Source organism: Hemitrygon akajei, chromosome 1 (genome assembly GCF_048418815.1).
Source record: "Hemitrygon akajei chromosome 1, sHemAka1.3, whole genome shotgun sequence".
NCBI lineage: Eukaryota > Metazoa > Chordata > Chondrichthyes > Myliobatiformes > Dasyatidae > Hemitrygon > Hemitrygon akajei.
The window spans coordinates 125,942,425-125,963,677 of record NC_133124.1 but is presented as its reverse complement, the minus strand read 5'-3'; the positions used below and the strand labels follow the sequence as shown (position 1 = coordinate 125,963,677).

The following is a 21,253-nucleotide window of genomic DNA, read 5'->3' as shown; positions in this document are numbered from 1 at the left end:
GAAGGACATCTAAAACAATCTCAAGTAAATGAAAACATGGATTAAAGAACTAAACAGCTGCGTCACAGAATCGCAAGTTACTGATTATTAATATACACTGCATTTAAGTAAGGCCCTTGCCCAAGAGTTAAATGTGTTCTTAAGTTATATTCAATACACTGATTGAGAGACTAATATATTTTCTGTTTGTGTTTACATCTTCCGAGTAAGGTTAACAGGAATCTGCTCTATCTCTCAATGTACTGAATACCAAATCTGAACTGAAATTAAATCACAGGCTTCTTAACGAAAGCAGTAATTCTCATGGAGTCCTAGAGCACGACAGCACACAAACAGGCCCTTTGATCCATCTGGTTATGCTGCCTGAACCTATCAACCTGCTCCCAGACCGTAGCCCTCCATACCATCCCCATGCATGTTCGTACACAAACTTCCCTTAAACCTGCAGCCAGCTCTTCTGCTGCCAGCTTGTTCCACCCTCTGACTGAAGAAGTTTACCCTCAAATTCTCCTTAAACATTTCACCTTCCACCCTTAACTCCTGACCTATAGTTCTAGTCTCACCCAACCTCAGTGGATATTCATGTTAAAAAGTTTTAACTAAGTGAGCTAAAAATTACTTGGCAAATGGAATTTTTTTTATTGAAAGTTACATGGCAGAATATTTTACTAAACTTGTACAAAATTTTCACTTTGTGCTTGGCTCCAGTTTCTCTGCAATGAGGAAACACACAGATACTTTGTTTTTTCCTGCAATGAAAGGCTGTGCAGAGTGAAATGATTATGATTAGTAATAGAATAGTATGGGGCTTCTGGAAGAAACTTCAAATCACACTACAGAACACAAAACGTAAAATACTTGCTGAGAACTTCTCAGTGATTGTGCAAGGTATGTTCCTTACTTCTTAATTAAGACGAGGAATGGCTTGATTGTGGCTCTATGTTCATCCTAAGCACGTCACTATTTTAATAATGCCATCCATCATATTTCATTGCTGGAAACAATCATTTTATTGAGCCACTTCTTTCCCACAAAAGTCTTCAACTTCTGGAAGATCTTCCATCAATCTTCAGATCAGTTTGATGATATGAAGTGTTTAAGCCTAAATTTCTTTCCCTCCCCCACTTTCCCTTTTGATGTCTTACCTGGTCTGCAGGTGGTCAAACTGGACCTGAAGATTGTCATTCAGTTCTGTCTGTTCATCCAGTGAACGCTGCAGTTTCCTGATCTGGTTCAGTGAGTCATCCAACTACAACAACATAAATAAAAAACATAATCATTATCAAGTCTGAGCTCTTAGCCCTTTATCATAAGGTTCCTTGTCCTCAGTGCATAAATAGAACTGTGGCAGAGGAAATGGTTCATTGAATAATAAACACAAGGGAGTCTGCAGTTGCTGGAAATCCAGAGCAAGACACACTTAACTGGGGCAAGAGACTGTTGTCGAACAGGTTCTAACTAGTGTCAGTCGCACACACTTGTGTGGCCATTAGACATTACACCACGCTCAGAGCATACCCTTTTGAAGTAGTGTCAGCTGTGTTTGTTTGTGTTCAAAAAGAAGTGATTTTTCTCACAGATTATCAGCAAGTAAGACAATTCTGAACTGTTTTGCTGATGGCGATTTCAAACATTCAGGCTTGGAGACGCCAGAAACAGCCAGGAATAAGAATAAAGCGATTTCATTACTTCAGCAAGTTAGGAGGTGTGATGAATTTGAAGGTATTGACAATCACCTTAAATGTTACAATGAATATGAGGATTTGGAGGATGCATTATTGATAACATTGTATGAAGGCAGTCCACTACCTACACTAGGTGGCTGTACTGATTTTATTCATTGCATACACTGGATGAATTCTTCTGCTGATAACTATTTGAAACTAACACACGGTTTTATAGTACTATAGTATACTGGTGTGTTCTAATTTGTATTTCATTTGGAGGCTACCTTATTAAATATATTCAAGACATAGATTTTTGCATAGCAGGGAATTCAAGGGTAATGGAGAAAATGCAGGTAGACAGAGGTGAGTCTACAGTTAGATCAGCCATGATCTTATTGAAGCAGGTACGATGGGGCAGATGGCATACTCCTGGTGGAGGCAGTAGGAATTAGCCAAAATGAATCTACATGTTCTAAGCACGGAGGAACAGTCCTGCCTAGGATCACAAGGTTTAACATAGAGATTATTGCCAGCAATGAGGCTGACTGCTCAGTCTTAATCCTCCCCTACATTTGTAAGAAGACACACCAGTGGCTATATTTCATTAGGAGTTTGAGGAGATTTAGTAGTCACCGAAGGGTCTTGCAAATTTCTACAGATGTACCGTGGAGAGCAATCTGACTGGTTGCAAGACTGTCTGGTATGGAAATGCCAGTGCATAGAATTCAAAAACGCCAGCTCCATCATCAGCCTCCCTACCATCTATGACTTCTTCAACAGGTGATGCCTCAAGAGGCAGCATCCTTCATTAAGTACCCCACCATCCAGGACATGCCCTCTTCTAATTGCTACCATTAGGGAGGAGGTACAGGAGCCTGAAGACACACATGGAATATTTTAGGAACAACTTCTTCCCCTCCGCCATCAGATTTCTGAATGGACGTTGAACCCATGAACACTTCCTCATATTTTGCACTACATAGTTTTTAAAATATATTTCTTATTGTAATTTCTTACTTTTTTATATTGCACTCTGCTACTGCCACAAAACAACAGATTTCATGACATAGGTAAGTGATAATAAACCTGATTCTGATTCATTTTCCACTTCTTCTCCTCCTACAATCTCTTCTTTCCCATTCCTTCCCCTTCCTTCGCTTACCACCTGACTCATTTTCCAAAATATGCAAGAAGTCCAATCTGATCTGATCTGAAACCTACAGAAGCCCTGCATCCCATGTCAGGGAAGATGATTCACTCAGGTCCTAGCTCTGCATTAGAGACTTTTCAGAGACCATAAGACCATAGGTTATACAACAGAATTAGGCCATTTGGCCCAGTAAGTCTGCTCCGCCATTTCATCATGGCTGATCCATTTCCCTCTCAGCCCCAATCTCCTGTCATCGCCTGTATCTCTTCATGCCCTGACTAATTAAGAATCTGCCAGCCTCTGCCTTACATATACCCAAAGACTTGGCCCCCACAGCCACCCGTGGCAATGAATTCCACAGATTCACCACACTCTGGCTGAAGAAATTCCTCCTTATCTCCATTTTAAATGGGTTTTCCTCTATGATGAGACAGTGTCCTCTGGTCTTGGACTCCCCCTCCATAGGAAACTACTTTTCTTTTACTCAGCCACTCCATCAGGGCCTTTCAAAGGTTCAGAGATTTCAATGAGATCCTCCCTCATTCTACTGAGAATTCTACAGGCTCAGAGCCATCAAAGCTCCTTATATGATAAGCCTTTCAATCCCATAAGCATTTTACCAGTCAAGGTAGCTTGTTGCCTCATGGGTGTGGATACGAGTGTTTAAGACAGCTGTTCCAGCATCTGCCTGGAATTGTAGCGAGAACAGCAGAGGAACTGCCCCTCCACTAGTGCATTTGATCTGATCTGGCAGCTCATTGTTCCTGCCCGTGAAGAGGTGGTAGAGCCTGAGCTCAGCCTGTGAAGTCACCCTCCAAAGCTACACGTAGCTTTCCTCAGCCACGTCGCAGCCACTGTTACGGCAGACAAAATTTCACAAACATCAGGTAAGAAAGGAGGTTTCGTCCCATTTTCTGCGCAAAGAAGCTCTCAATGTTTTCAATCAAAAGAAACTTTATTCATCATAAAATGTACTTACACAAATAAACCGTGCAATGCCTGATCATTCTTACATTCATAGGCAATGTGTTATATAGTTCTATTACATTTTTTAAAACCTTAGCATTGTTGTGTTACGAATGTGCCACAACTCTGAGGGGCCGAAGGGTACAAAGTAGCCCCCTCCTTTTTGAGAATCGCAAGATCGCTATTAATTCGGGTCTGGGACCCAGGAAATGAGAGAGAGACATCCAGAATACACAGGGTTTGGAATGTGTCCTGGCCTCAGCAATACAAAGCCCCGGATAACGGCCATTGTCTCTTGGAGATGGAATTGTGTATTGAGTACCGTACTATTAATTGAAGCCCTCAGGGGGTGACCTGAGTGGGCTGGTTGAGGGATTGCATCATCCCAACCTGATTGACATCTGAGACCCCGTGAGTAAGGATAAAAGAGGGTCTGGGGAACAACACCTTTAGACACTCCAGGAGAAACGTATGAGACCGGTGGAGGCTTGTGATCCTTCCCATCACCCCACTGAGCCCTTGCAGTTGCTGCACCAAACTTCAGTGCGTCCCTCAGCACATACTCTTTCAGTCTGGAACACATCAGTTGGCAACATTGCTCCATGGACATCTTGATGTGCCAGCACCACAGTAAGTTTCAGGCTGACCAAAGGGCTTCCTCTACCAAGTTGATCTTCCAGCAGTACTTGATGTCCGTCTCTGATAACAGCTCGCAGATCAGAGAGCCCTCCGTCACGCAGCTCCTCACAATGAACCATCACACAGGCCCTTGCATCCTTCTCCAACCTCCTTCGCAAGCCCACAGTCCACGAGGACATTTCCTTCCCACTGCTGTCATCCTATGAGCAATACACAGTGGAAGTGATGGTCTGGACACGCAGGAAGGATCTGACAAGGAGGGCCACTATCTCTGTCAGCCAGGCAAAGTCTTGATACCTGTTGGTGAGATCTACCAATGAAGATCTAGACAGTTTGCTCAGGGAACCACCCCACTGTGCCCATCAAGTTCTTCTCCTGAAGTATCTGCAGAAAGCTCCATTTTGACCACTGCTTCATGCTGGGCCAGAAGACCTCTTCTCCGAAGGACAGGTAGCGCAGTTACTGTTGCCTTCCTGTCAGCTTGAACCAGTCTGGCCATTCTCCTCTGACTGCTCTCATTAAAAAGGCATCCTCATCCACAGAACTGACACTCACCGGATGTTTTGTGTTTTTCATATCATTCTCTGTAAACACTAGAGACTGCTGAGTGTGAAAATCCCAGTTTCTGAGATACTCAAACCACCCCATCTGGCTTCAACAATTATTCCTTGGTCAAAGTTACCTAGATCACATTTCTTCCCCATTCTGATGTTTGGTCTGAACAACAACTGAACCTCTTGACCATGTCTGCATGCTTTTATGCACTGAGTTGCTGCCACGTGATTGGCTGATTAGATATTTGTGTTAATGAGCAGGTGAACAAGTGTACCTATTAAGGGTGCCTGGGGAGGGTGCCTGGGGGAGTGCTTGAGGAGAGTGCCTGGGGAGAGTGCTTGGGGAGAGTGCCTGGGGAGGGTGCCTGGGGAGTGCCTGGGGAGAGTGCCTGGGGGAGAGTGCTTGGGGAGAGTGCCTGGGGAGAGTGCCTGGAGAGAGTGCTTGGGGAGAGTGCCTGGGGGAGAGTGCCTGGGGGAGAGTGCCTAGGGAGGGTGCCTGGGGAGAGTGCCTGGGGAGTGCCTGGGGGAGAGTGCCTGGGAAGAGTGCTTGGGGAGAGTGCTTGGGGGAGTGCTTGGGGAGAGTGCCTGGGGAGGGTGCCTGGGAGAGTGCTTGGGGAGAGTGCCTGGGGAGAGTGCCTGGGGAGTGCCTGGGGGAGTGCCTGGGGAGAGTGCCTGGGGAGAGTGCCTGGGGAGGGTGGGGTCTTTGATTCCGCTGGCTGCTCTAGCGAGACAATGAGCAGTATAGACAAAGTCCATGGAGGTGAGACTGGTTTCCTTGATGTGCAGAGCAGTGTCCACGACACTGCAGTTTCCTGCGGTCACTTGCAAGAACAGTTGCCATACCAAGTCGTTATATTCCAGATAGAACATAGAAATCTACAGCACATTACAGGCTCTTCGGCCCACAAAGTTATCTGACCATGTAACCTACTCTAGAAACTGCCTAGAATTTCTTTGCCACATAGCCCTCTATTTTTCTAAGCTCCATGTACCTATCCAAGTATCTTGAAAGACCCTTTTTTATCTGCCTCCACCACTGTCACTGACAGTGCATTCCACGCACCCACCACTCTCCATCTCTCTGACAGCCCCTTAAAACTATGCCCCCTCACATTAGCCATTTCAGCCCTTAAAACTATGCCCCCTCATGTTAGCCATTTCAGCCCTTAAAACTATGCCCCCTCACATTAGCCATTTCAGCCCTTAAAACTATGCCCCCTCATGTTAGCCATTTCAGCCCTTAAAACTATGCCCCCTCACATTAGCCATTTCAGCCCTTAAAACTATGCCCCCTTATGTTAGCCATTTCAGCCCTTAAAACTATGCCCCCTCATGTTAGCCATTTCAGCCCTTAAAACTATGCCCCCTCATGTTAGCCATTTCAGCCCTTAAAACTATGCCCCCTCACATTAGCCATTTCAGCCCTTAAAACTATGCCCCCTCATGTTAGCCATTTCAGCCCTTAAAACTATGCCCCCTCACATTAGCCATTTCAGCCCTTAAAACTATGCCCCCTTATGTTAGCCATTTCAGCCCTTAAAACTATGCCCCCTCATGTTAGCCATTTCAGCCCTTAAAACTATGCCCCCTCACATTAGCCATTTCAGCCCTTAAAACTATGCCCCCTTATGTTAGCCATTTCAGCCCTTAAAACTATGCCCCCTCACATTAGCCATTTCAGCCCTTAAAACTATGCCCCCTTATGTTAGCCATTTCAGCCCTTAAAACTATGCCCCCTCACATTAGCCATTTCAGCCCTTAAAACTATGCCCCCTTATGTTAGCCATTTCAGCCCTTAAAACTATGCCCCCTCATGTTAGCCATTTCAGCCCTTAAAACTATGCCCCCTCACATTAGCCATTTCAGCCCTTAAAACTATGCCCCCTTATGTTAGCCATTTCAGCCCTTAAAACTATGCCCCCTCATGTTAGCCATTTCAGCCCTTAAAACTATGCCCCCTCACATTAGCCATTTCAGCCCTTAAAACTATGCCCCCTCATGTTAGCCATTTCAGCCCTTAAAACTATGCCCCCTCACATTAGCCATTTCAGCCCTTAAAACTATGCCCCCTTATGTTAGCCATTTCAGCCCTTAAAACTATGCCCCCTCATGTTAGCCATTTCAGCCCTTAAAACTATGCCCCCTCACATTAGCCATTTCAGCCCTTAAAACTATGCCCCCTTATGTTAGCCATTTCAGCCCTTAAAACTATGCCCCCTCATGTTAGCCATTTCAGCCCTTAAAACTATGCCCCCTCACATTAGCCATTTCAGCCCTTAAAACTATGCCCCCTCATGTTAGCCATTTCAGCCCTTAAAACTATGCCCCCTCACATTAGCCATTTCAGCCCTTAAAACTATGCCCCCTTATGTTAGCCATTTCAGCCCTTAAAACTATGCCCCCTCATGTTAGCCATTTCAGCCCTTAAAACTATGCCCCCTCACGTTAGCCATTTCAGCCCTTAAAACTATGCCCCCTCACGTTAGCCATTTCAGCCCTTAAAACTATGCCCCCTCACGTTAGCCATTTCAGCCCTTAAAACTATGCCCCCTCATGTTAGCCATTTCAGCCCTTAAAACTATGCCCCCTAATGTTAGCCATTTCAGTCCTGGGAAAAAGCCTCTGGCTATCCACACAATCAATGCCTTTCATCATCTTATATACCCCTATCAGGTCACCTCTCATCCTCCGTCGCTCCAAGGAGAAAAGGCTGTTTACTCTACCTGTTCTCATAAGGCACACTATCCAATCCAGGCAACATCCTTGTAAATCTCCTCTGCACTCCTCCATAATATCCACATCCTTCCTGTAGTGAGGTGACAAGAACCAAACACAGTACTCCAAGTGGGGTCTGACCATGGTCCTATACATCTGTAACATTACCTCATGGATCAATCTCATGGTTGATGAATGCCAACATACCATATGTGTTCTAAACAGCACAGTCAACCTGTGCAGCAGCTTTGAGTGTCCTATGGACACAGACCCCAAGATCTCTCTGATCCTCCACACTGTCAAATCTTACCATTAATATTATATTCTGTCTTCAAATTCAACTCCATCTGCCACTTCTCAGCCCAGTTCTGCATCCTATCGATGTCCTGCTGTAACTTCTAACAACTCTCCAGACTATCCACAACACCCCCAACCTTTGTGTCATCAGCAAACTTACTAACCCATCCCTCCACTTCCTTATCCAGGTCATTTATAAAAATCACAAAGAGGAGGGATCCCAGAACAGATCCCTGCGGAGCACCATTGGTTACCAACCTCAATGCAGAATACGATTCATCTGCAAACATCCTTTGCCTTCTGTGGGCAAGCCAATTCTGGACCCACAAAGCAAGGTTTCTTTGGACCCTTACTTTCTTAGTGAGCCTGGCATGGGGAACCTAATCAAATGCCTTACTGAAATCCATATACACTTCACCCATTACTCTACCTTCATCAATGTGTTATTTTCATAAGTTACCTTCTATGGTGCATTAATAAAAAAGTGATGGCCAACGGATACATGAGGAAGTAGGGATGCTGGTGAGCTATCTTCACTGTGGTGTCTACGTGGTTGGACCAGGATTTCTGGGCAATTGAGTCTCTCAACTCTCCCAACCTCAAAACTGTTGATGTAAACAGGGGCATGTGCACCCCACCTTTCCTGAAATCAATGACCAGCTCTTTGGTTTTGTTGACATTGAGGGAAAGGTTGTTCTCATGTTACCATCTCACTACACTCACTATCTCCTTCCTATACTTTGACTCATTGTCATTTGAGATATAGCCCACTATGATGGTATTACCTGCAAACTTGTTGTCACAAACATGCACTCTGCTGCAGGGTCTATGCGACTGCGCGGGCAGGCTGTGCAACAAGTTCGGCAATCACACTCATGAGCGCGTATATTCCAGCTAATTACTGTTTCATTATGGCAGTCCTTTTCTGGGAAAGAGGACTACCACTTCGACTGACACTGTAAAGGAGCAGTAGTCATCTAGTACTTGGGTATTGCTTCCAGCTGTGGTGTTGGCATTTAACTTTCAGTTTGAGAGTTTAGTTAAAGGCCCCGTTGACGTAGCATCTAATGCTTTTTCTGTTCCTTTAAGATCTGCAACAGTTCTCATTAAAGTCAGCGAACTGTCCACCCACTTCAGTGTCTCTCTCTCCGCACTTGGGCCATATCCGATTGTTCTTACACTCGTAGGTGGACTTGTAGAGTGGAATCTGACCACGCAGAGGTGAGTGTATAGGGAGTAGAGTAGGAAACTGAGGACTGAATCTTGTGGGTGCCAGTTTTGAGGATAGTAATGGCAGAGGTGATGGTCTGTTGTGAAGGCCAGTGCAATTGGAGTTGAGTTTGCTTGGAATTATAGCATTGAAGGCTAAACTTCTATCAGTAAACAATTTATAACATAAGTGTTTTTACTGTTGAGTTGTTCCAGAGATGCGTGTGGGGCCAAGAAGATGATGTTTCCACGGACCCGTCTCAATTATAAGAGAGGTGCAGTGGGTTGAGGTTGCCTGGAAGGCTGGAGTTCAATGCGTAATGACCAGCCCCTGAAGCACACCATAATGGTAAATGTCAGGGCCACTGGGTGGTGGTCAAAAAGGCACATTACTTTCTTTTCCTTTGGTACTGGTTTGATAGTGGCTTTGTGAAAGCAGATGGGAACCTCTGATTGAAGCAGGTAAAGGTTAAAAATGTCTGTAAATACCCTTGCCAGCTGATCTGCACAGGATGTGAAGTCACGGCCAGGAACACCACTGGGGCCAGATACTTCCACGGGTTCACTCTCCAGAGGACTTATCTTCACTACAGCGTGGAGATTGGATCGAGTATCAACTTTATCATCATATACATCTGCATGTATTAGAATTTGCTATGGTGTGTTGGACAGGGCATGACATGAAACAAAAAATCAACAACATTCAACAATTATAAGAATAAAAAATTATAGAGGCAAAGCTAATACAGGCAGAGGCTTCACGGGAGCGAAGCAGTTAACACAATGTTTTACAGCAGCCAGCTGCAAAATCAGGGTCCAATTCTTGTCTCATCCAACTCAACTTCACCCCAAAATGTTCGATGCCTTCTCTTGGATGGTGTAATGATCAGCATAATGCAATTACAGTGCCAGCAACCAAGGTTCAGTTCCCATTGTGCTCTGTAAGGAGCTTGCACATTCTCCCCGTGACTGTGTGTGTTTTCTCCCGATTACCCCACAGTCCAAAGACATAGTGGTTGGTAGGTTAATTGGTCATTGTAAAACTGTCTTGTGATTAGGCTAGGATGAAGCTGGGGGAATTGCTGGTCGGCACGGCTCGAAGTGCCAGAACGGTCTACACTGCGCTGTAGCTCAATAAATAAATAACCAGATTGGCGCCATGGGAGTAATTGGGCAGTACTAGCTCACTGGGCTGGCAGGGTCTGTTACTGTGCTGCATGTCTAAATTTAAATCTTAAACCAGTACATTAGGATTAGCACAAAGAATGTGGGCCAAAGGGCCTGTTCCCATGCAGATTGACTCTATGATTCTAAATCCAAGAAACAACCAATTCTCCCTCTCATTTTGCTGAAATTCCCACCTTAAGATCAATTTATGTGTTTTTATAGCACAGCACAAGCCCTGTTCTTGAAGATTAACACAGAAACGAGAGTTAAGTGATGTGACAGTGCTATTTGTGTCCGTCTCATATTAGTTATTCACCTACTGGCAACAATTAAAATCCAAGCTAAATGGAAACAGGTGTCTGAATGTTTAAAAATGCAAAATGCAGGGAACGAGCCATGCACCAGAAGCATTTAAACTGGTGGCCTGAATATGTCTGGAACAAACTTGGCTCGTTTATAAAGGGAGCCAAGTACATCTGTCATTTATTACATTAAAAATAAAACTCTCTATGCTGGAACCTAACATGTTTCACAATTGATCCAAACTGTCTAAGTCCAGCTAAATTCCAACTGCTGGCTTTTGTGCACAGAAACAATCTTCTACTCAGCAAATGCAGAAAAATGAAACCATTTTTTTTTTGCTGATAGCATTGAGCAATAGCTTAAACCGAACACGTAACAGGATAATGACAAATTCCAACCATTCAATAGCAACATCCTTGTAAATCTTCGCTGCTCGCTTTCAATCCTATAATAGCTCTCCTATAGGTAAGTGACCAAAACAACACACAATACTCTCAATTAGGCCTCACTAACTTGTTAGACAATTTCAATATAATTCCCCAACTCTGTACTCAATACTTTGATTTGTGAAGGACAATGTGCCAAAAACTTCTCTTTACCACCCTATCAACCTGCATTGCCTCTTTCACGGGCTTATGAATCTGTATTTCCAGATCTCTCAGTTCTACACTGTGCAAGTTCTACCTTGGTTTGTTCTCACACTTGTCTGCATTAAATTCCATCTGCCATTTTCAGCCCAATATGAACTCCTGCCTAACCAAGGACCTGGACCCACTGCAGTTTGCCTATCACCACAACAGATCTCCAGCGGAAGCAATGTGCATTGTCACAGGTTCTCCACTTGGCCTTGGATCACCTGCACAATAATAATACGTATGTCAGGCTGCTGTTTATCGATTACAGCTCAGCGTTCAACACCATCATACCCCCAGTTCTAATCAACAAGCTCCAAACCCTGGGCCTCTGTACCTCCCTCTGCAACTGGATCCTTGACTTCCTCATCGGGAGACCATAGCCTAAAAGAATCAGAAACAAAGTCTCGTCCTCATTGATAATCAACACTGGCGCACCTCAACGTTCCGTGCTTAGCCCACTGCTCTACTCTCTCTACACCCACGATTGTGTGGCTAGGCACAGCTCAAAAAGCACCAACAAATTTGTTGACGGAGCAGCCATTGTTTGCAGATAGTGATGAAGAGGTGTACAGGAGCAAGACAGATTTGCAGGTTGAGTGGTGTTGCAGCAACAAGCTTGCACATCAATAAGACCATGGAAGTGATTGTGGATTTCAGGAAGAAGAATTCAATGGAACACACACCAGGCCTTATCAAGGGATCAGAGGTGGAAAAGATGAGCAGCTTCAAGTTCCTGGGTGTCGACATCACTGAAGATTTATGCTGGACTCAACATATTGATGCAATTACAAAGAAGGCATGACAGCAGCTATACTTCATTAGGAATTTGAGGAGACTTAGTATGTCAACAAAGACACTATTACATTTCTACAGATGTACCGTGGACAAAAATCTAACTGGTTGAATCACCATCTGGTACAGAGTGCCCATCGCACAGGACTGGAAAAAGCTGCAAAAATTGTAAACTCAGCCAGCTTCATCATGGGCACTAGCCTCCCCGGCATCCAGGACACCTTCCAAAGGTGATGCCTCAAAAAGGTGACATCCATCTCCCTGCATGTATTGTTTATACCCTTCCAAGTGCAACACCAGTAAACTCCCCCTCAAGATCTGGTGTAAACAATCCCATCTGTATCAGTTCCACCTTCTCTGCAAGGAAGCCCAATGATACAAAAATCTGAAGCCCTCCTTCCTTATTACCCTGGAGGTTCTGTTCTTGTCACCCTTCCTGCCTATGTCAATGGTGCCAAAGTGGATGACAACATCTGGCTAGTCACCCTCCAATTTAAGAATGTTATGGACTCATTCCAAGGTGTCCCTGACCCTGGCATGTGGGAGTGAACATACCATCCGGGAATCCTCAGAGTCTTGTGGATGTCTGTTCCCAACAGTGAGCCAAAGCTTGAGCAAGCCGGTGAGTTTTGAAAGACAAGCATGCTCCGGAGAATGAAACCCTAGTGACTAAAAGGACTGTTGTCATTTGTTAAGTGAAAGAGGGAATAAATTAGTGTAACGTAGCAAGGAGTTTAAAAGTAGTGCTGGAGAAGGCAGACATTTAAAAGACAAAGTCAACAGCATATAATTTGAACATTTGGGAAGAGAGTCAGTGGGAACGAGTGTGATGGAAAATGGAGAAATAGATCTCCACATTCAGGCACCAAGGTAGAGCATGGGATATGAACAGATCAGATGAGCTTATATCGAGTCAAAGTAAATTTATCATCAAAGTATGTACAAACGTTTATATATGTTACCATATATTTCCCTGATATTCATTTTCTTGCAGGCATTTACAGGAAAATAAAGATGCAAATGATCTTGAGGAACATATCGATGATACTATGGTACTAACATAATGGATGGAAATACACTCAGTGGCCATTTTATTAGGTACACCTGCTTGTTAATGCAAACATCTAATCAGCCAATCATGTAGCAGCAACTTAATGCATAAAAGCATGCAAGCAAAGTCAAGAGGTTTAATTATTGTTCAGACCAAACATTAGAATGGGGAAGAAATGTGACCTGAGTGACTTTGACCATGGAATGATTGTTGATGCCTGATGGGGAGGTTTGATTATCTCAGAAACTGCATGAAAATCCCAGGAGATCAGCAAGTCTCTAGACTTTACAGAGAATGGTGTGAGAACAAAAAAAATAACATCCAGTGAGCAGCAGTTCCGTCGGTGAAAGGTCGGATGAGAATGGCTAGACTGCTTCAGAGTTTAAAGTTCAAAGTTCAAAGTAAAATTATTATTAAAATACATAGATATCACCATATACAACCCTAAGATTCATTTTCTTGTGAGCATACTCAAAAAATCCACAACAGAATAACAGCCATAATAGAATCAATGAAAGACCACACCGACTTGGGCATTCAATCAGTGTTCAAAAGACAATAAACTGTGCAAATACACTAGGAAAGAAATTATAATAATAAATAAATAAATAAATAAATAAATAAGCAACAAATATCAAGACCCTGAGATGAAGAGTCCTGGAAAATGAGTCAGTAGGTTGTTAGCACATTTTAATGATAGGGCAAGTGAAGTTGAGTGAAGTTATCCCCTCTGGTTCAATGCCTGATGGTTGAGGGGTAGTAACTGTCCCTGACCCTGGCGGTGTGAGTCCTGAGGCTCCAGTACCTTCCTCCTGATGGCAGCAGCTAGAAGAGAGCATGACCTGAGTGGCAGGGGACCCACAACTCAGGTCATGCTCAACAGTAAGGAAATAACCTTGTGTTACAACAGTGATGTGCAGAAGAGCATCTCTGAACACACATTAGGTCAAAACCTGAAGTAGATGAGCTATAACAGCTCAAGATCATGAACATACACTCAGTGGCCACTTTATTATGTACAAGAGGCACCTAATAAAATGGCCCAGAGTGTACAGCATGGAACCAAATAATATTGATCAGTCTGAGCCAATAACTTGTGAAGGAGCTGAAAATTATGTGTAGGTCCTGGTCTAGCAGTGGAGGAAAGAATAGTGATTTCTGTCTTCTCAGTATTTAGATGTAGAACATCTAAGATGAACAAGAAGCTTAGCCAACCTGAGAATGTACAGTGGTGTAGAGCAGTAATGGGAGGTACCTGAGAATGTACAGTGGTGTAGAGCAGTAATGGGGGGTACCTGAGAATGTACAGTGGTGTAGAGCAGTAATGGGGGGTACCTGAGAATGTACAGTGGTGTAGAGCAGTAATGGGAGGTACCTGAGAATGTACAGTGGTGTAGAGCAGTAATGGGAGGTACCTGAGAATGTACAGTGGTGTAGAGCAGTAATGGGAGGTACCTGAGAATGTACAGTGGTGTAGAGCAGTAATGGGAGGTACCTGAGAATGTACAGTGGTGTAGAGCAGTAATGGGAGGTACCTGAGAATGTACAGTGGTGTAGAGCAGTAATGGGGGGTACCTGAGAATGTACAGTGGTGTAGAGCAGTAATGGGGGGTACCTGAGAATGTACAGTGGTGTAGAGCAGTAATGGGAGGTACCTGAGAATGTACAGTAGTGTAGAGCAGTAATGGGAGGTACCTGAGAATGTACAGTAGTGTAGAGCAGTAATGGGAGGTACCTGAGAATGTACAGTGGTGTAGAGCAGTAATGGGAGGTACCTGAGAATGTACAGTGGTGTAGAGCAGTAATGGGGGGTACCTGAGAATGTACAGTGGTGTAGAGCAGTAATGGGGGGTACCTGAGAATGTACAGTGGTGTAGAGCAGTAATGGGAGGTACCTGAGAATGTACAGCGGTGTAGAGCAGTAATGGGAGGTACCTGAGAATGTACAGTGGTGTAGAGCAGTAATGGGAGGTACCTGAGAATGTACAGTGGTGTAGAGCAGTAATGGGAGGTACCTGAGAATGTACAGTGGTGTAGAGCAGTAATGGGAGGTACCTGAGAATGTACAGTGGTGTAGAGCAGTAATGGGAGGTACCTGAGAATGTACAGCAGTGTAGAGCAGTAATGGGAGGTACCTGAGAATGTACAGTGGTGTAGAGCAGTAATGGGAGGTACCTGAGAATGTACAGTGGTGTAGAGCAGTAATGGGAGGTACCTGAGAATGTACAGTAGTGTAGAGCAGTAATGGGAGGTACCTGAGAATGTACAGTGGTGTAGAGCAGTAATGGGGGGTACCTGAGAATGTACAGTGGTGTAGAGCAGTAATGGGAGGTACCTGAGAATGTACAGTGGTGTAGAGCAGTAATGGGGGGTACCTGAGAATGTACAGTAGTGTAGAGCAGTAATGGGAGGTACCTGAGAATGTACAGTGGTGTAGAGCAGTAATGGGAGGTACCTGAGAATGTACAGTGGTGTAGAGCAGTAATGGGAGGTACCTGAGAATGTACAGTGGTGTAGAGCAGTAATGGGAGGTACCTGAGAATGTACAGTGGTGTAGAGCAGTAATGGGAGGTACCTGAGAATGTACAGTGGTGTAGAGCAGTAATGGGAGGTACCTGAGAATTTACAGTAGTGTAGAGCAGTAATGGGAGGTACCTGAGAATGTACAGTGGTGTAGAGCAGTAATGGGAGGTACCTGAGAATGTACAGTGGTGTAGAGCAGTAATGGGAGGTACCTGAGAATGTACAGTGGTGTAGAGCAGTAATGGGAGGTACCTGAGAATGTACAGTGGTGTAGAGCAGTAATGGGAGGTACCTGAGAATGTACAGTGGTGTAGAGCAGTAATGGGAGGTACCTGAGAATGTACAGTGGTGTAGAGCAGTAATGGGAGGTACCTGAGAATGTACAGTGGTGAAGAGCAGTAATGGGGGGTACCTGAGAATGTACAGCGGTGTAGAGCAGTAATGGGAGGTACCTGAGAATGTACAGTGGTGTAGAGCAGTAATGGGAGGTACCTGAGAATGTACAGTGGTGTAGAGCAGTAATGGGAGGTATCTGAGAATGTACAGTAGTGTAGAGCAGTAATGGGAGGTACCTGAGAATGTACAGTGGTGTAGAGCAGTAATGGGAGGTACCTGAGAATGTACAGTGGTGTAGAGCAGTAATGGGAGGTACCTGAGAATGTACAGTGGTGTAGAGCAGTAATGGGAGGTACCTGAGAATGTACAGTAGTGTAGAGCAGTAATGGGGGGTACCTGAGAATGTACAGTGGTGTAGAGCAGTAATGGGGGGTACCTGAGAATGTACAGCAGTGTAGAGCAGTAATGGGAGGTATCTGAGAATGTACAGTAGTGTAGAGCAGTAATGGGAGGTACCTGAGAATGTACAGTGGTGTAGAGCAGTAATGGGAGGTACCTGAGAATGTACAGTGGTGTAGAGCAGTAATGGGAGGTACCTGAGAATGTACAGTGGTGTAGAGCAGTAATGGGAGGTACCTGAGAATGTACAGTAGTGTAGAGCAGTAATGGGAGGTACCTGAGAATGTACAGTGGTGAAGAGCAGTAATGGGGGGTACCTGAGAATGTACAGTAGTGTAGAGCAGTAATGGGAGGTACCTGAGAATGTACAGTGGTGTAGAGCAGTAATGGGAGGTACCTGAGAATGTACAGTGGTGTAGAGCAGTAATGGGAGGTACCTGAGAATGTACAGCGGTGTAGAGCAGTAATGGGAGGTACCTGAGAATGTACAGCGGTGTAGAGCAGTAATGGGAGGTACCTGAGAATGTACAGCGGTGTAGAGCAGTAATGGGAGGTACCTGAGAATGTACAGTGGTGTAGAGCAGTAATGGGAGGTACCTGAGAATGTACAGTGGTGTAGAGCAGTAATGGGAGGTACCTGAGAATGTACAGCGGTGTAGAGCAGTAATGGGAGGTACCTGAGAATGTACAGTGGTGAAGAGCAGTAATGGGAGGTACCTGAGAATGTACAGTGGTGTAGAGCAGTAATGGGAGGTACCTGAGAATGTACAGTAGTGTAGAGCAGTAATGGGAGGTACCTGAGAATGTACAGTGGTGTAGAGCAGTAATGGGAGGTACCTGAGAATGTACAGTGGTGAAGAGCAGTAATGGGAGGTACCTGAGAATGTACAGTGGTGTAGAGCAGTAATGGGAGGTACCTGAGAATGTACAGTGGTGTAGAGCAGTAATGGGAGGTACCTGAGAATGTACAGTGGTGTAGAGCAGTAATGGGAGGTACCTGAGAATGTACAGTGGTGTAGAGCAGTAATGGGAGGTACCTGAGAATGTACAGTGGTGTAGAGCAGTAATGGGAGGTACCTGAGAATGTACAGTAGTGTAGAGCAGTAATGGGAGGTACCTGAGAATGTACAGTAGTGTAGAGCAGTAATGGGAGGTACCTGAGAATGTACAGTGGTGTAGAGCAGTAATGGGAGGTACCTGAGAATGTACAGTAGTGTAGAGCAGTAATGGGAGGTACCTGAGAATGTACAGTAGTGTAGAGCAGTAATGGGAGGTACCTGAGAATGTACAGTGGTGTAGAGCAGTAATGGGAGGTACCTGAGAATGTACAGTAGTGTAGAGCAGTAATGGGAGGTACCTGAGAATGTACAGTGGTGTAGAGCAGTAATGGGAGGTACCTGAGAATGTACAGTGGTGTAGAGCAGTAATGGGAGGTACCTGAGAATGTACAGCAGTGTAGAGCAGTAATGGGAGGTACCTGAGAATGTACAGCGGTGTAGAGCAGTAATGGGAGGTACCTGAGAATGTACAGCGGTGTAGAGCAGTAATGGGAGGTACCTGAGAATGTACAGTAGTGTAGAGCAGTAATGGGAGGTACCTGAGAATGTACAGTGGTGTAGAGCAGTAATGGGAGGTACCTGAGAATGTACAGTAGTGTAGAGCAGTAATGGGAGGTACCTGAGAATGTACAGTAGTGTAGAGCAGTAATGGGAGGTACCTGAGAATGTACAGCGGTGTAGAGCAGTAATGGGAGGTACCTGAGAATGTACAGTAGTGTAGAGCAGTAATGGGAGGTACCTGAGAATGTACAGCGGTGTAGAGCAGTAATGGGAGGTACCTGAGAATGTACAGTAGTGTAGAGCAGTAATGGGAGGTACCTGAGAATGTACAGTGGTGTAGAGCAGTAATGGGAGGTACCTGAGAATGTACAGTAGTGTAGAGCAGTAATGGGAGGTACCTGAGAATGTACAGTGGTGTAGAGCAGTAATGGGAGGTACCTGAGAATGTACAGTGGTGTAGAGCAGTAATGGGAGGTACCTGAGAATGTACAGCAGTGTAGAGCAGTAATGGGAGGTACCTGAGAATGTACAGTGGTGTAGAGCAGTAATGGGAGGTACCTGAGAATGTACAGTGGTGTAGAGCAGTAATGGGGGGTACCTGAGAATGTACAGTGGTGTAGAGCAGTAATGGGGGGTACCTGAGAATGTACAGTGGTGTAGAGCAGTAATGGGGGGTACCTGAGAATGTACAGTGGTGTAGAGCAGTAATGGGAGGTACCTGAGAATGTACAGTGGTGTAGAGCAGTAATGGGGGGTACCTGAGAATGTACAGTGGTGTAGAGCAGTAATGGGGGGTACCTGAGAATGTACAGTGGTGTAGAGCAGTAATGGGGGGTACCTGAGAATGTACAGTGGTGTAGAGCAGTAATGGGAGGTACCTGAGAATGTACAGTGGTGTAGAGCAGTAATGGGAGGTACCTGAGAATGTACAGTGGTGTAGAGCAGTAATGGGAGGTACCTGAGAATGTACAGTGGTGTAGAGCAGTAATGGGAGGTACCTGAGAATGTACAGTGGTGTAGAGCAGTAATGGGGGGTACCTGAGAATGTACAGTGGTGTAGAGCAGTAATGGGGGGTACCTGAGAATGTACAGTGGTGTAGAGCAGTAATGGGAGGTACCTGAGAATGTACAGTGGTGTAGAGCAGTAATGGGAGGTACCTGAGAATGTACAGTGGTGTAGAGCAGTAATGGGAGGTACCTGAGAATGTACAGTGGTGTAGAGCAGTAATGGGGGGTACCTGAGAATGTACAGTGGTGTAGAGCAGTAATGGGAGGTACCTGAGAATGTACAGTGGTGTAGAGCAGTAATGGGGGGTACCTGAGAATGTACAGTGGTGTAGAGCAGTAATGGGAGGTACCTGAGAATGTACAGTGGTGTAGAGCAGTAATGGGAGGTACCTGAGAATGTACAGTGGTGTAGAGCAGTAATGGGAGGTACCTGAGAATGTACAGTGGTGTAGAGCAGTAATGGGAGGTACCTGAGAATGTACAGTGGTGTAGAGCAGTAATGGGAGGTACCTGAGAATGTACAGTGGTGTAGAGCAGTAATGGGAGGTACCTGAGAATGTACAGCAGTGTAGAGCAGTAATGGGAGGTACCTGAGAATGTACAGTGGTGTAGAGCAGTAATGGGAGGTACCTGAGAATGTACAGCAGTGTAGAGCAGTAATGGGAGGTACCTGAGAATGTACAGTGGTGTAGAGCAGTAATGGGAGGTACCTGAGAATGTACAGCGGTGTAGAGCAGTAATGGGAGGTACCTGAGAATGTACAGCGGTGTAGAGCAGTAATGGGAGGTACCTGAGAATGTACAGCGGTGTAGAGCAGTAATGGGAGGTACCTGAGAATGTACAGTGGTGTAGAGCAGTAATGGGAGGTACCTGAGAATGTACAGCGGTGTAGAGCAGTAATGGGAGGTAAAAGCCAAGTGCTTCAGGTAACCATGCAGAAATTTACACCTTTGCTGATGACACAAAAGTAGATGGGAGGGTGTGAATGGATGAGGATATCTGCATTCAGGAAGAGAATGGATTAATGTGTAGGTGAAGCCATAGTGAACAAGGTTGATGTAGGAAAATGTGAAGTCATAAGAGAAATCAAAAGAAAGCCTTATCTAAATGGAGAGACACGTCAAAAGTGAGTTTATGGCAGATGGGTCTAGGTCACAGAGTCACAGAGCAATACAGCACAGAAACAAGCCCTTTGGCCCATCTAGTCCATGCTAAATTATGATTCTGCCTTGTCCTATTGACCCACACTTGGATCACTGTTTTCCATCCCCCTCCCATCCATGCACTTATCTAAACTTGTCTTTAATGTTGAAATCCAACCCGCTTCCATCACCGACGCAGGCAGCTAGCTCACTTCACACTTTACCCTCTAAGTGAAGAAGATCTCCCTCATGTTCCCCTTAAATATTTCACCTTAGACCCTTACCCCATGACCGCTGGTCCTTGTTTCTCCTAATGTCAAGCTTGTAGATTTTACCCTATTTATACTCTCACAATTTTGTACACCGGTACCTCTATCAAATCTCCTCTCATTCTCCTACACTCCAGGAAATATAGACTGAACTTAAACAACCTTTCCCTAAGTGTCAAGTCCTCAAGTCCCAGCAACATCTTGATGAGGTTTCTGTGTACTCTTTCATTTAGTCTAGTGTTCATGCAGTTGTTTAGTATGAAACATAAAATGGAGCACAATAATATACAAATGTGACAACTAGGTATGAAGGTAAATGAAGGTAATCTTTGGAAAGATAGAAGCAGTGTTAGAATTGTTGAGGGTGTTGTTAAGGCCAAAACTAGAGAATTGTCCTGGTTCCTTTACTTAATCAGGATATACTAACCTCGGTCCAGAGAGACCTATTAAGTTAATTTATGGAATGAGAGAGTTGTCCTTAAATGAATAGTTAAATGGCTAGATTTGTGTTCTTTGGAGTTTAGAAGAAAAATAGTTGATCATATTTAAACATATAAAATCCTATGGGAACCGACAGAGATGTCAATAAGTTTCCACTAGTGGTAGAGGGGACATAGTTACAAGATAGGAGAGTGGCCATTTAAAACTTAGGTGCATGAGAATTTCTTCTCTCAGTGGTGGGGGGGGCATTCTCCATCCCATAAGGCTGTGGGGCCTGGATCACTGAATTTAAAAAGGATGTATGACAGGAATAGCAGAGGAATTGAGGCCTGGATGATAGTGAATCATAGGGCAGCTTGAGGAGGCTTATTCCTCCTCCCATTTTATTCCATTCTTGTATTCTTCAAAGTCAAAGTCAAAGAAAAGTTATG

General features: G+C 44.7%; 1 protein-coding gene across 4 annotated transcripts in view; it reads right to left on the bottom strand.

Moving 5' to 3' along the window:
• Positions 1 to 21,253, bottom strand: part of LOC140730756 (coiled-coil domain-containing protein 102A-like) — a 451,176-nt gene that overhangs the window by 122,523 nt on the left and 307,400 nt on the right. For all 4 annotated transcript variants that reach the window (XM_073051621.1, XM_073051629.1, XM_073051639.1 and 1 more), the window contains exon 8: positions 1,146 to 1,249. In XM_073051621.1, the coding sequence (XP_072907722.1) occupies positions 1,146 to 1,249 (104 nt within the window). The remainder of the gene's footprint in view (positions 1 to 1,145; positions 1,250 to 21,253) is intronic.